Raw genomic sequence first — 15,814 nt, 5'->3', positions numbered from 1 at the left:
TCACGTCCAAGTTGCGCCAGGAAGATATATGTTTTCATCTCATTATTTCCTGCACCCTGATGTGATCAAATAACAGTAGTTGCATCCAAACAAGACACACGCACACACACACACACACACACGCACACGCACACGCACACACACACACACACACACACACACACACACACACACACACACACACACACACACACACACACACAAAAAGCTTTATTTGACACCTCAGTTGGATTTCACACACCCTGCCCACCTGCAAATTTGACGTGGAACTTGTTCTCTGGCTTGAGAATCTGGACGTACAGGGGGCAATTTGGAGCGAAGTCTTTCACTGCCCAGGCTCGGAGGATGGTCTGATGATCCTGAGAAAATTGGACACGGAAACAGGGAGTGAAATGGATGGAGGAAAAACAAAGGAGGAGAGAGAGGACAAGTATGACAAGGACGGAAAGAGAGGTGGAAACCTATTATTAGCAGCGTCAGATTGGAGCTCCTCTCTAATAATCCTCATAAACCACTCAGTGTGCAGAGCAACTGAATAGTCCCCACAACAACTCACAGTAATGCGATTCTGACATCTTTCAGCAGAGAAGTGTTCAAGGCCGAACAAAAAAACAAGTGAGGCCTTGGACAGGAAACTGAGTAAAACTCACCCTAATATAGCCAAAGATAAACAAGCTGGCTCATGTTTAGTCTAAAAAACTCAGTTTTAGTAGCTCTCTCAACTCTAACACACCTTCAGTACAGGTGATTCTGTGGAGTGAATGCTTGAAGTCAGCTCCATATTTTAACATATAAAGTTGGATTGGTGTTTCCAGCACATACAACTACACAAAGAAAGGGATTTTAATTAGATTCTCATCAATTTTGACTGACATGGGTTCAGGTTAGTTCTGGTTTACTGACATGACAAGTCAAAGAAGTTGTCAGTACTTATCAAATCACCATCATGGCATGCAGTGCTACTCCCAACCTATTAATTTCAGTGGTTTCCTTTGTTTTTCACATGTGTTTGCATTTCTGTTTCCATTAGTGTCACTTTCAACTGTTATTATTATTGAATTGTAAAAAATATGACTATATCTAAAAACAATGAGCACAAAAACTGAGCTTTATACATTTTTGCTCCATATCTAAAAGGGCTGAGTCAAGAGCAGCTTGACTTGTTGACTCGCTCTTGACTCAGCCCTGTTAGATATACCAATTACTGTACTTTTTTTGTGTATCCATTTTTAGAAAAACTCAAATTTAAGACTTAAAGCAAGAAGGCTTAAGATGGATATTTTGCCGTGTGAGGAGCCATGGTAATACGGGGAAGCAGCGGGGAACGTACAGCAGCAATGCGGTCCACTTCAAACCGGTTACTGAGGATAAAGCAGGCCTCAGCATCGTCCATCCTGCAGGCAGTTAGTAGAGCGTGTGATCACGGGAGTGAGAGACAGGGAGAACCGGGGAAGCGATTAAGAGAGAAGACATGGGAAAGAATGTGTTGTCATGTTATTGAGGGAGAGGACAAAAGAGAAACAAGCAGGACAATAGAACAACAGGGTCTTTCAAGCCCACGCCATTTATGGATGAGATAGTAGGAGGCGAGGAAACAGGGAGATTAAACATACAGGCTTTCGTTCCTCTTTTTTTCCATTGTGACAAAGCCAGCCTAAGGTGCTGCAGCTGTATTATTAGAAGCCAAGGGGTAAACAATAAGCAATAAGACTCAAACTGTAATTACACAGCTAGTATTTCCAGGCATTAGGTGCCTTAGGTATTAATTATGAACTCCAGCTTCTACATGTGAGGGCCTCTCATTTCAAGGTGTCTGAACTCAGGTCTGATCTGGGCTCATTTAGTGGTTCTACTGGATAGGTAGAGATAGACACACAGATCTATAAAACAGAATTATGCATTTATAAAAAATTTAAAATATTTAAAAACTAGACTTGTGTGTTGTTATGATTGTTGGTCACAGCAACTCACTTTGCCCTCATCAGGTCTTGGTCTTTGAGGGCAGACCCCTGCAGGTAGATGACTCTCTGGGCCCACAAAGGGACATGAAGGACTCTCCTAACCTGGACATCCATCTCTGCTGGGCACAAGATCACCACGTAGTAGTCCTACACACACACACACAATTTGTATAAAACAAGAAATCAGTAAGAAATCTGCTGTTTAATCAGACAGGCACATGCTTTGATCGCAGAGTTGGGACCTTATATGGAGTCGCTTGATATGCAGACAGACAGGGTTAGTGGAGATTATTGACATTTGTTTGATATTATTTTACTTTTAATTTTTATATCATACAAATTAGGTCTTTCCTTGCATTTGACACCTTCTACAGAAGATTTTTCACTTTCACATACCATCGTGACAAAATATCACTTAACTGAGCATAGTTTGATAAATAAGTTTGTAACCCCTGAACCCCTGGACAGAACGAGGGTTTCTTCTGCCTGCTATAATGTGACCAAAGATCCATATTTAGGTCACATGGTCATCTCCATGACCACTGAGCAAACTGATGATGACAGATGAAGCAAGTAAATGCATATTATTTTAAGATTTGTATTATTATCATTATTATTATTATTAGTAGTATCATTATTACTATTATTATTATTATTAGAAATACAGGCCCTATTCCTCTACAGAAAATGTAGTTTCATAATGCTGGCAGGGACCATTATCTTGTGAGGCAGCTGCATCTGTGAGATCACAACATCATAAGATCATACGGAAATCCATCTTATCAGGCTTTGAGCTATGCACAGTGTCCTACAAGGACGTATGATCTCACAAAACCAGCTGCCTTGCAAGGTAAGATGTTGATAAATAGATGGTTCATCCAATCACCTATTAAGTATATCTTGAAAGTGCCTGTCCTTTTCCAGAAGGGTTTTAAAAGACGAGTTCTCAGATGGGTGATTGATGATGTGGTGTAAAAAAACATCTGATGCGTCAGGCTCAGGGACCAAACAATGTTGTAAAATGTAGATATTTGTTTATTTTAATGAATGAATACCACATTTCCAAGTAAACAGAGAGAATCTTACACTGTTGTCTTACTAAATCAAATTTCTTTTGACTTCATGCGATAAAAACTCTTGAAACTGTTTCCTAAACAGACTCTTTGTGAGTCTATGTGACTTTCATTTAGACCAGGACTACATGTAATTGAGTAGTAATAATCTAAATTAATAAAATATTAAAAGGGAAACAGTAAATCAAAGGGAATTAGACTCATAGTGTTGCATTGAATATGTTTCACTGCTCATGTAAAAGTTTCATCATTGGGTTGTTTAACTTCAAATATTACCTGGTCCTAGTTCTCCCTAAAACCTTGCTAGCTCACCTTATACACTACCCCTTAGAACTAGTGAGGCCCAATTACAATGATTTCCACACACAGTATTAATGAGACATGCAAACATGGATGGGCCTTCACACAAACATAAACATCTGCTTCCAATGAAGCGAATGTGAATGAGACAGCAGTTTGATCCATGCTATTACTGAATTAATCCTCTGCCTTAACCTCAGATGCTCAGGCTCCTGGAGAGGATTACAGACAACACTCACACACAAAGACCACCAACAGTCACTTGTCCTACTTAAAACCATTTGGAGAGACCTGCAGTCGGGGATGAGCGAAGAACTCGTTGAGGAAGTCCATGAGGAGGTCGATCTTGAGACAGCTGACACATAGCACCACGTGTTTCTCCGTCTGCGCCCTGTAGCGGCTGTAGTTCCCCCCGGACTTCTGACGCTCCATCCACAGAAAGGCCAGCTGCTCAAACTGCATTCAGGATGACATTAATCACATTCAACAGATGGAAACTGGATTAAGTTAGCTGAATTACAGGGAGGAGCCAGGTGGTATAAGAAAAGAAAAAGGATGCCTTGTACTGTATAATGTTTCCGTTTGATTAGGGAAAGTGTTTTCTGGGAATTAAGATAAGTGGAAATTTGGTTCAGGACGGTGGCTGAATGGAACATGATAGCAGAGATTAATGGAAATAACAGTAGGCCTGAGCAAATTGCACTGATTTATTAATGTGTTTGAGAGGAACAGGTTTATAGATGGATGGTGGGAAGTCTCATAATTTACTGATGAGAAGATGCAATAAAGAGTCCCAGAATTCAATAAACAGTTTGTATTAGTTTACTGATTTTTAGCACAATTTTAGTTTTATTTACTGCTGCAAAGAGTTGCCTGTTGAAAGAAGAAAAGTTTCCCTAAACTCTGCATGAATAACAAATACTAAAAAAACTGAAAAAAAACATCCCTAGTTCCAGTTATAACTTCAGTTATTGGCAGAGGAGACTCACTTACATTGAATGCCCTTTGTAAACCTGCCACCTCATTAACACCAAAGGTACAAATTTATCTTCATTTCATCTTTTTCTGCTTTCTTTTAGGGGTTTTGGCTGGTCCAGCAAGAACAATCATGATGCAACTTTGTTTCACCTCGTGTTCGTTGGAAAAACAGCTCCTCTAAAATCCAAACTATCCTTATTAATACAAAGTGGTGCGACACACAAATTTATCTCATTTCCATTGAATTTGTTTACAAGATTCTTCTTGATTTAAGGGACTCGAAGTCGATACTAAACTGGTGACGAGTTGACGTATTGATCCCCTCTGCCAGACGTAATGGAGTTCCTCAGCTCTAGAATAGCAACGATCGCAACGAAGGTTTGACAGTTTTTCTAAATGTGCTCCTCAGCCATGTCAACACAATTCAATAGACACCGTTCATTGCGTGCTGTTTTACTCTGGGAAGTAATCATTTTGTCACAGATAAATCTGATTGATTTTGTGATGAGATAATGTCATCGCCTTAAAGATGGAAAACATCATCAGGCCATGTGTATCCGTGTGACAACAGTGTTTTATTCAGCCATCATTTCTGTGCAGCCAGTTCCTGACTGGTGAAACGGATTTATAAATGTAAGAATACTATACATTATATAAAAGGTACATATCCTGTAGTGTGTTGTGCACAGGTAGAGAAAAACAGGAAAGTAGAGCAGTACAAAAAAGACAGCAGCTGACTCCTGATGTGCTCTGTGGCTCCCCTGTGCAGCCTGGAGACCATGGTCATGGCAGGACTCAGGTTATGGCAGGACTCACAGTCAGACACACAGGGTGGGGGGCTAGGGCTAGGAGGGGGCAGTTTCTAAATGTCAAGGGGTATTTATGGATGAAAGATGGTGAGAGGGAGTAGGGAGAATGACATGGCATCCATGTTAGTGACGCACAGATCACCATTTGTTCATGAGTCGGCTTGTGCAACTTCAGCAAAAGTATCTTTACTGTCATGTCTGTTTTTCTTTTTAGACGATATCCGCAACCAACCAGTCACGTAACAATGAAAAATACAACACTGAGAATGTGTTCAATAGCCAATTGATCAGCATAGGATGCAGTCTTTCGCCTATTGTACAGTATGTGCCTGCTTATGTGACGTGATTTAAAAAAAGAAAAGCTATCAAACATGTATCACGAAAAAAGAAATCCAGTTTACAACACAACAAGAATGTTAGTAAACCGAATCATTTGTGAAGTGTTCACGATTGTTAATGATTGTTATGTGTGTGATTTCCTGCCCAGAGAGGCCCTCTCCTGCAGCTATAGTACACACACACAGAGGAAATTCCCCTATTAGCACTGGAGACACACAGGTACCTCAGGGATACACAAATGGGAACAAATTACGATGAAGTGCTGCTGATACGTTTCTCAAGGTGTTTTTATCATTCCCTGTACAAACAGTGTTGTATGTGTGTGTAGATGCTTCCTCTAGTTTGCTGTCATGACGACCCTCTGTGGAGCAGCTTAATAATAGAAGAGAGATTTGGGGAATTGAGTAAGAAAGACACTCTCACTGTTCTTTGAATAAAAATAGTGTTATAAATCTATGTAGGACGCAATGAGTCATCACATTATTGAGTGAGGGGGAATGTATAAGAGAAAACTTCATTGTAATGAGCTTACCAAGGAAAACAAACTGTCTTCTGCGTGTTGAAAATCCATTCTATTTTTTAATTTTAGGGTTTGATTTTAAATTTTTATCTATGGCATCTGTGCCTGGTGTTAATGAGAATTTCCTAGCTGCAGCCTGGCTGAGCTATGTTGGCTGCTCCCAAAGTCGAGCTGAAAATAAAATATAAGATGAGTGAAATGGGTTTTGTAACCTTCAAAAGCTTGTTGGATTACTTTTTAAAACTCACTTTTAAAGCTTTCCGTTGTATGGTGATTGTGTTTGTTACACTGCATTACATTCACTATTGTTCACATTCTTTTTGTTATCTACTTTGAAATGTGCAGCACAGTTAAAAGGTTATCACCATTAGTTCTCACCTGGATGGGAAGCACGATGAGTGCCACAAAGATCATGATGACCACCAGGAGCTGTGAGGGCCAGATCTGGGGCGTTACATCTCCAAAGCCCACCGTGGAGAAGGTGACCACACAGAAGTAGAGCGAGTCGAACAAGGTCAGGTTGTTGCCCGCTCGTTCCAGGTGTTGGATGCCACAGATGCTGGCAAGGTAGCAAAGATAAAGTACGAAAAGGGAGTGAGCGTCACTGCGACTAGACATGCTGGGTGAAGGATAGGTGCCTTTGGGGGCCATTATATGTTGACAGCTGTCTTTCATGCCTGTCAGGGACTGTGTGACTCTATGCAGTGATGGGGTTGGATGCATGCTCGAGTGCCTATTTGGAACATTGTGTATTTCTGTATGTCAGTGTGTGAGTGCAAGCTATGCGTATTATCGTGATCTTTAAGGAACCGATGAATCAACAGGCAAAATGTCAACACCGAAATGGCCAGAGAGCTTAATTCATGCTGAGTGTAGGATCTTCTGAATTAGCTGAGGCTTTCACACCAAACATGCAGCGAGATGACACATCCTCTGTTGCACTGAAGCAATTGCCAGTTGTCATTTCAGAGCACTATCTCACTCTCACAGTTACCAATTCAATTCCTGCTTACAGTCTTTCTCTATCTTAAATGAAAGAGCACCATTTTAAATTTTTTTTTTTTTTCTGGAGTTGTCACATTATTACTTTGTGTCTCTTGGCCATTTCACCTCTTTCCGCTCCTTTCCTCACCCTATACAAAGCTGTGAAACCCTTCACTTCCTGCGACAGCTCGATCTGATATCTCTCATTTCTCTCTCCCCTTCCCTTGTTTCCTCCACCCCCCTCTCAATTTAGTTCAGCAGAGTGGGTACCTACCACGTAAACATGAGACAGACCAGTGTGCTGATGAGTATCACCACCTGGTTAAACATGGCTGAGTGCGTTCGCTGGATTGCTCTGTGGAGATCATTCTGCAGATGGACAGAGTGAAAGATGCCGGTTAATGCATGAAAGCGACAACAACCCTGCTGTTGATATTAAAGTATAAAATTTGGATAAAAAGTGGTTGATGGATAGACAAAAAGTCAATAAAAACACTAGATGAAATATAAAAATGTACTGAAAAAGAAGATGAATAGTGTAATGGAATGACCATATGGAGCAGAAGGGGAGACAGGTGTAGGTATGGGTATTAGAAATGTGAGACAAGCTTCAATGGGTGGGTATCATAAGACATCTAAAGTGAGAAAAGTGAAAAGGTTTAATCCTAAATTCAAGGTGCAAGTTAAAATGTTCTGACTGATTTACCTTCATGACACAATGTTTAAGATAAAGCTGGTGAGGTGAAACAGCAGAGACAAAGATGAGCAATTGCATGCCAACAGGATAACATAAAAGAGGTGTTGAAATGAAAGAAATGGAAAAATTGGATGGGGAGATGATTCGCTCACTATCATGTTCTCCAAAGCGTGCTTGGCCAGCCAGCAGTTCAGAAATACAGGGATGAAGAGATTTCTGAAGGAGGGCAGAATCACCTGTCAAACAGAGAAAGCAGCTGTATGAGCATATGCCTGCCAGCCTTTCTGCATTAGTAACAGGTATCAAACATGTGATGTGTGCTCCACAGTGGGGGATGGGACACACATCACAGCCAAAACAAACGGCTGCCTGACTGAGTCCCACTGCTGTCAGTGCTCAGTAACGCAATATCCTTCCACTCACAGTGATCATGAAGGGAACGGCGCTGATCATCTCCAGAATGAAGGGGACACGTAATACTTGCTCCCAAACGTTGCCCTGGAAACACAAACCACACACAGGGGTCAGGAAATTCCATTGTCATGGCGACCTCGGGGGATTACCGCATAACAGGCCCAATTGCAGAGAGTGGAAGGGGACAAATTGACCAGCTTTTGCACCATAGAATAGATTGGGATGTATAAGGGTTATACAACTCCCTTGTGCCCTTTGAGAGACAAGCAGCATTACTCAGTTTCCATAAAGCTTGGCCGTTCAGTTAAGGTGTCAACCATGGCTGTTTTTATGTGTCTGCCGCCTGCATACGGCTGACCTGAATCTGACTAGTGTAGGTGGAAAGGCACAGAGAATGTCCACAGGAATCAGTCAGCTTTAAATGCTAAGGCCTCTAGCCTCCAGAGTAATCTGCAGATCGAGCCCTTCATAGGCTTATAGTGTCAAATACATCAAAGGCAGGGCCACAAGTTGATGGATCGGCACCCCATTGCAGCAGCACAGGGGCCTCCCCTAAAGTCTTTCTGATGTGTCAGGACAGTGCTGAGGAAGCCTCAAGGCCTGCTGGCATGCTTTCCAAATGCAATAGCAAAGGAGCAGCATCAGGGGAGAAAGGAAAACTTCAGTTTAATAAAGAGAACATACAAAAGGGGGACAAGGTGGTAAAAAACACCGCCCTCAAGCATGCCACACATGGCACATATATAAACATCATAGTGACAGACATTACAATGAACTCAAGACTGACTGTTGTGGGCTCTTAGTAATTCACCTTGTAGCTGAGATACACGAGCAACATAGTTTCTGAAAAGCTGATGAAAGCCACAAGGACCTGCAACGAGAAAGAGAGAGCGAGAGAAAGAGAGAGAGAGAGAGAAGAGAGAGAGAGAGAGAGAGAGAGAGAGAGAGAGAGAGAGAGAGAGAGAGAGAGAGAGAGAGAGAGAGAGAGAGAGAGAGAGAGAGAGAGAGAGATTATTAGTTGAAAAAGGACAACACAAAAAATCATGTCAACCAAAAAAAACAACAGTATGCTAGTATGTGGTCACTTTTCAACAGGTGAGGTTGGATACAGATGCACTCCCTGCTATAATGTAAAATATTCAATGAAATACCAAACATTTACTTTAAAAGGTTCAAGTCTGTAATTTCAGATTTCAAAGACCTTAGTGACCTCTCAAAATGTTAAAAATACACACCACACACACACACACACACTTACAGTGTGTTATGATCGGTTTAAATGTAATTGGGGAGATGGTTGCTGAGTAAATTACATTGTTTCCACATATGATCCATAACATTCAGCACAAATACTAATGCAGGATGCACTTTTTATATATATATATATATATATATATATATATATATAATATATCTCAATATTAATGTGTTAATATTCATATTACTGTCCAAATATTTGAACAAATTGTACTTTAATGTTTTGGCAACATTGTTCTTGAAACTTTGATGCCAATAAAGCTCCTTTGAATTGCAATGAATATAAGAGAGAAATAGAGATACTGACTTAGAGGGAGGGCAGACACACAGAGATAGCGGGAGAGAGACCAGAGCATAGAGAAATTAGGAGTCGCAGAGATGGAAGAGGAGAGCGTGGGTGGATTCAGTAGGCGTGCTGATGATTGAGCGTCAGAGGGAACAGGTTTAAGTGAAGCAAGACACTGTCTGCTGTGTCTGATTGTGAGCATGTATAAGTGCTGTGTGTGTGTGTAATCATACCTTGTGTAAAGTGTAAATATGTGATGAGTAGTGAGCTGATTATAATTTATTCAAGTCCTGAAATGATGATGACTTAAATAAATCACCAATAAACCATAGGGAAGGCAGATATTATGATGTGCACCTGTATGTGTGTGTGCATTCATGTATGCAGATGTATGTGTAAATAGACAAGGGTTGTGTTTACACAAGAGTGCTAATCTATCTGACCTGCAGTGCCCACAGCGGTAGAGGTCTATCCACCCAGATGATCAGTTTCCTGCAGAGCGAAAGAAAAGGAAAGAACACACAGCAGAAGAAAGAGATGTAGCCAAATACAAAAAAACAAAAACAAAAATGAGACAAAGCCTGCTAAAATGGACAAGATATTAAAATGATTCTTCTGCCAAATGCAATGACTCTCAACAAGAACCATAAACACAACTCATGTCATGACATTAAACTTAATTATGCTGTTTACAACAGTGGAGTGCACAGCTGCCGATGTGCTCATATTGTAGGAGAAAAGTAATATTCACACAGTCAAATGGAAATTTACAGCCCTATTGTGTGAGAAAGGCCTTTTTTTCTCTCCGCAAATACACCCTGGGGCTTATCAGGGCTTCTTGCCTGACTGTGCTATGATTTGCTCTTACGAGTCTGCTGCCTGGAGCAGGAGGTGGCCCATCCCTTTCCTGAGCTCACGCTGTCAGGCTCCTTATTCATTTGGAGCCAGAGCTTAGCCAGTGTCACCAGCCACCAATTAGATCAATAGGTCCCAGAGCAGGAGACATGGCATAGCCTCAGGTCCTATTCACTTCCTGGTTTTCTCTCTGTCTGCTGTTGTATATTACATGCTTTATATTCACTAGATCGCTGTTGATTAGGCTGCACAGGCACTACATACATATTATGTTGACAGGTAATCCATACGGTTGGATTGTGATAAATGAATGTGGATCTGTGATGCTCAATATAAGGATCGTGAATTGTATCAGTTAAGTGAAGTTGCATTGATTGCATTGTACAACGTTTCCGACCAGTGGGCCGCTGTTGGGGATGCCAGTCCTCAAGGGTGTGCGGTTTCATGGATCCTGGTCTACAGGCTGAAGGTATCACTCCTAATTAGAGACTCATATGCTTACCAGTCAAACTCACTCAAGGGACGGGATGATGCGTTTTGTTTGGTGCAGTTCACTCCGCTCATGCTGCAGGGGGGGAAACCACAAAAATGTCAACGAAAGGAACTTCTCTTCAAGCTCCTCTCACCAAACCAACCTGGACTGAGCCACTAATCAGTCCAAAATGATCGATTTATTTTCCTGATTGCATCTCTGCTCCCTTTCTTCTCCCCCGCATAATCTCACATCCAATCCTTTTAAGGGATACACTATACACACCGTTATCTCATCTATTGACCTAGTGTACTTGCTCCTGCTATCAGGCCTCAACGCTCACTGAGACTTTGTTTCACCTCATTAAGCTCTTCTTATCACTGTTTCGCTCACCAGTCCTGTCTTTTGTCTTGCGGATTGTCCAACAGGACTCTGACAATGTAGAGGAGGCAGCTCAGCACTTTGAGTGCAAAGTTGAACATTCGCACCCGCAGACCTGCAATGCAAGAAGAGGACAGCCATTAAAAATGAATATCAGCAGCCACATTTATTTTAAAAAATGATGAAAAATGTTGTAATTGTGTTTATGCGTTATTTTAACAAAGTGACACAGGAAAAGAAAAAAAGAGTAGCACCTGGAAAGCAATAGCAGCTCATAAGCAATTTATTTTCACCAACAAAAAAGTTTGCCTGTCCCTCAAAAGACAATTCATCACGTTGTTTTAATTAAGCCACAGTTGACTGACAGTGCAGAAAATTAAATTTAAAATGATACTGTTGAATGTTAATCCTTACAGCTCAGTTATTTAACCAGTAATTAACCCTTTGTTAAAAAGGAGCCCATAAGTTAATGAATTTAAATATTTAACAAACTGAGTACAATGGCATAAAGCTGACATATACACCTTTTAAGGGTCCATTTTTTAAATTCTATGAAGCATATGAGAAGAGTGCTCTTTAAATGTAAAGAAGGACAATGAAAAAGAAGCTCAACAAATAGTGATGAAATGCAGAGCAAGAATGACGTCACTTCACACGTTCTAACTAAGGGCAACTTCATGTGGAGAACAAACAGACAGCAGGCGGGAAATGTAAGCAACTAGTTACAGACAAAGACCCCAAACAACTGGACAACTCACTGGATCTTTGGTTTTTGATGAAGAACAGCTTGAGGCGCTCCTTGAAAGTGTTCTCATTCACATAGAACTCTACCTGCACCCTAAGAGAGTGATAGAGAGATGAGCAGAGACAGAGAGATGAGGAGGGTGCAGAGGAAATAAAGAGAAAGGTACACTGCAAGGTGCTGCAGATGACAAAAAAAATAAAATACTTATTTTATAGAGTCAAATCAAAAAACTGAAGAGAGGGAGCAAGTAGAGGGCTAGGAAATTGAAAGGGAATAGCATAAAGGTGAAGAAGAAAAAGTGTTCAATTGGGCCAATTGGAGATAGAAAGGGTGATAATGATTATTCGAACTATGAAAAGTATGGAAATAAGACACTGTGGCTTGCTACATTAAAGACTAATGGGTTTTGAAGGAAATGGTGTTCCTGCTTGTCCGCCTGCCCATAGGCCCAGACAGCTGCAGTCAGTCTCGTTATCTCCACTGATTAAATATAGAGCAACAAATTACTTCCCTCTGATGTTTCTGCTGAACATGGGAGGCCATAATTACTGCTCTTTTTCCCTTTCCATTCTGGCACCCTCCTGTTAGAGGGACACGCACACATACTGTACACACAGGCTATAATACACACCTGCAACAAAGTTATTAGGATTATTAGACCATTCATACGCCCATCTGACATGGACGCTCATGGAGCGACGTGATGAAAATGGCAGAGAGACACTCTTGAGACAGCCCTTACATGTGTACAGACACATAACCAGCCAGACTGACGGTGACTGTATTTCCTGTCTGACCACCTCAGGGGAGACTTCTCAGTAGCTCTCCTTTCATCCTGTTGAGGCAAGAGTGGATGACTCAGGTCGAGGATGAAAAACGCCAGACTCGGCTCACTGGTGGTCTCCTCACAACGCACAGACAGATGAAAGAGAAGAACAACGTTGGCAATCTATTCTCCTGTCCGCAGGAAGAGGAAGGTGGTGGTGGGGAGAAGGAGGGGGGTTGGGGTGGGGGGATGGGGGGGGGTCTTCCAAGGGTTCCAGAGTGATGCTACCAGCAACCCACATGGTCAGACACACAGATCAAAAACAGCGGCAGACATTCCCAGCAACATTTGGGGGCTGAGGGGGTTACTTTCCTCTTTGTTGCCATGGCAACGCAGGATTCGTTGTCTTTTCCCTGCCTCTCACATGAGCAGATGTGAGCAAACATATACTTGTGAAGTGTTTTCAGCCATCGGAGCTGATAGCCCCGCTGTAACTTGTTGATGGCTCCCTCCTCACTCAGCAGCATGCTGACAATAATGCTTTTGCACACATGATGGAAAACAGAAGAACATGTATATATGCAGAGCTCGCCAGGCTCATGAAAGCCCAAGGATGTGTAATTGCACCTTTTGATTAGAAAACACATTCATTAAAGTGATGATGCAATCAAGATGATTGAAGTTATTATTACAATGTAAAGAGGGTAATCTGTATTACATTGAAAAATCAAATGTACTCTTCCCAACCTTTCCAATTACAAAGAACCAAAGCCAACCTGTATTCAAGCACACATCCAAATGCATGACATAAAAACGTGTTGCTTCTTCTCTGCTTCTGAAGAGTTCTGCTGTGTCAAGTTTTGGGTTATCGCCCTCATAACGAACCAAAAATGGGAAAATGTTTGCTATAAATTTCATATTATACAATCAAATCCATGTCTTACCATGACAGCATTATTCTGTTCTTTGCTAAATCTGTTTCTTGTTTCTTTGTTATTGCCTTAAGACTTTTATTAGAGTCATCAGAGTCCTCCAAGCCTCTTAAAATGCTAGAAGAACCTGTGATAGCTTCCCCAGTGGAAGAGGATAATTTTAGAGGTCATTTTGCTCTTCATGTGTTTCTCTAAGCGAGAGCTTTTCCACTTGAGTGTACAACAGAGGGAGTAAAGTAAAAATGGAAATATAGCCCAATAAAGAGTTCAGCTGTTGGATAGATTGAGAGTCGGGATCTTTAATCTGAAGGGAGTATGGGAGGGAAAACACATTAAAAGCTCGTAAAGAGCGTTATTTCAAAACAAAAGACACAGTGGCACCTCTGGGCGAGCCACATATCAGCACAATATCGTCCAAAAAGCACAAGGAAAGTGAATTATTATATAATTGTTGAGGAAAAACTGCTTTGAGACACTGTTCTGCAGAGAAAAAAATCATGTTGCTTTATGAAGAAAACAATCATTTCAGTGCTATGATGGAATATCCCCAAAACAGGTCCCTCTCTGAAACTAATCTAAACTTAAATTGCTTTAAAGCAAAAACAGCAGCTTTAACAGCTGGAAACAAGAAAAAATTAAGAAAACCTGAGCCTGGGGAGGACTTGCATTTCTGCATTTGCATTTACAGTCTGAGAGGTGGGGTGTGAAAGAGAGACACAGAGAGAGAGAGAGAGAGAGAGAGAGAGAGAGAGGAGAGAGAGAGAGAGAGAGAGAGAGAGAGAGAGAGAGAGAGAGAGAGGAGAGAGAGACAGAGAGAGAGAGAGAGAGAGAGAGAGAGAGAGCGAGAGAGCAGACAAAAATGCAGACAGATAAATAGACAGACAGATGGACAGATAGAGGAGGACATGCGGAGGAGGCTCTTAAAGAGAGAGAGAGAGAGAGAGAGAGAGAAGAGAGAGAGAGAGAGAGAGAGAGAGAGAGAGAGAGAGAGAGAGAGAGAGAGAGAGAGAGAGAGAGAGAGAGAGAGAGAGAGAGAGAGAGAGAGAGAGAGAGAGAGAGAGAGAGAGAGAGAGATGAACCTTGTTCTCCTGCTTCTTCCACCCGTGCCTTTGCTGTATAATGACACAGCACTGGCCATCTAATGACACAGTGGAAGAGACTAAAGAAATCCAAATCTATGCATGAACAGCAGCATAGCATCAGCTCATCACAACCTCCACATACAACTCAGAAATAGTATTCATACCAGTGAAGTAGGGAAAAAAAGAAATAAGGTAATCAAGTGAAATATTCTACGCACTAAATCTCACAGGAAAAATCAGTAGTGACATCAAGGTTAATTCTCTATATAAAACCCAGCAGAAATTCAAATTCATATTTGAAGCATGAAATTCGGAAAAAAATAAACCAGAATCGTATATATCATAATTTAAAAATAATTAAAACATTTCTAAATGTGGTTACAAGCTCAGGTACAGTGTGTTTGCTTTTTCAAGTTAAAATGCCAAGAATATTTGATGTTCAAGCTTCTTAAATGGGAAAATGTCCCTTTTTTTCTCCATTTCATATATGACAGTTCATTGAATATCTTTAACATTTTAGACTGTTATTCATAGAGATGTATAGATACCGATACTTATAGGATTTCATTTTAATACTGACGCAAATAAATGAATCGGCTATCGGTGACGTTCTGGGCCAATCTGGAATTTGATACCATTATTTTAATAAAAAGCATTTCAGTAAATTTATATCTTTATATTTCTTTGTTACATTTTATTTTACATAGTTATAAAATCACTGTTTAAATGAAGCCAGATGTTGCCTTACACATAGAAGAATGATCCCAGTGTCTTACACATAGTGACGCATACAGCTTATTAAACACTGGTATCAGATCGGTACTTGGTATTGGCCGATACTCAAAGCCCAGGTGACGTATTGGGACTGAAAAGGTTGGGTTGGTGCATCTCTTGTTATTCAGACAAAACAAGAAAACTGAAAACATCATGCTTCTAGGAAAGTGTGTAACTTGTTTAGCATTT

The 15,814-nt window shown here is 40.9% G+C and overlaps 1 protein-coding gene across 1 annotated transcript in view; it reads right to left on the bottom strand.

Moving 5' to 3' along the window:
* The window catches only part of kcnt2b (potassium sodium-activated channel subfamily T member 2b), a 36,011-nt gene that overhangs the window by 11,792 nt on the left and 8,405 nt on the right, over nucleotides 1-15,814 (bottom strand). Inside the window, exons 2-13 of the mRNA XM_062439275.1 lie at nucleotides 12,085-12,164; nucleotides 11,339-11,441; nucleotides 10,062-10,110; nucleotides 8,887-8,946; nucleotides 8,085-8,159; nucleotides 7,814-7,897; nucleotides 7,239-7,333; nucleotides 6,359-6,539; nucleotides 3,626-3,790; nucleotides 1,972-2,108; nucleotides 1,331-1,394; nucleotides 251-359 (exon numbers count right to left, since the gene is read on the bottom strand). Of these exons, the coding sequence (XP_062295259.1) occupies nucleotides 251-359; nucleotides 1,331-1,394; nucleotides 1,972-2,108; nucleotides 3,626-3,790; nucleotides 6,359-6,539; nucleotides 7,239-7,333; nucleotides 7,814-7,897; nucleotides 8,085-8,159; nucleotides 8,887-8,946; nucleotides 10,062-10,110; nucleotides 11,339-11,441; nucleotides 12,085-12,164 (1,202 nt within the window). The remainder of the gene's footprint in view (nucleotides 1-250; nucleotides 360-1,330; nucleotides 1,395-1,971; nucleotides 2,109-3,625; nucleotides 3,791-6,358; nucleotides 6,540-7,238; nucleotides 7,334-7,813; nucleotides 7,898-8,084; nucleotides 8,160-8,886; nucleotides 8,947-10,061; nucleotides 10,111-11,338; nucleotides 11,442-12,084; nucleotides 12,165-15,814) is intronic.

Source organism: Scomber scombrus, chromosome 18 (assembly GCF_963691925.1).
Source record: "Scomber scombrus chromosome 18, fScoSco1.1, whole genome shotgun sequence".
Lineage (NCBI taxonomy): Eukaryota > Metazoa > Chordata > Actinopteri > Scombriformes > Scombridae > Scomber > Scomber scombrus.
This window is presented reverse-complemented; position numbering and strand designations above follow the sequence as displayed.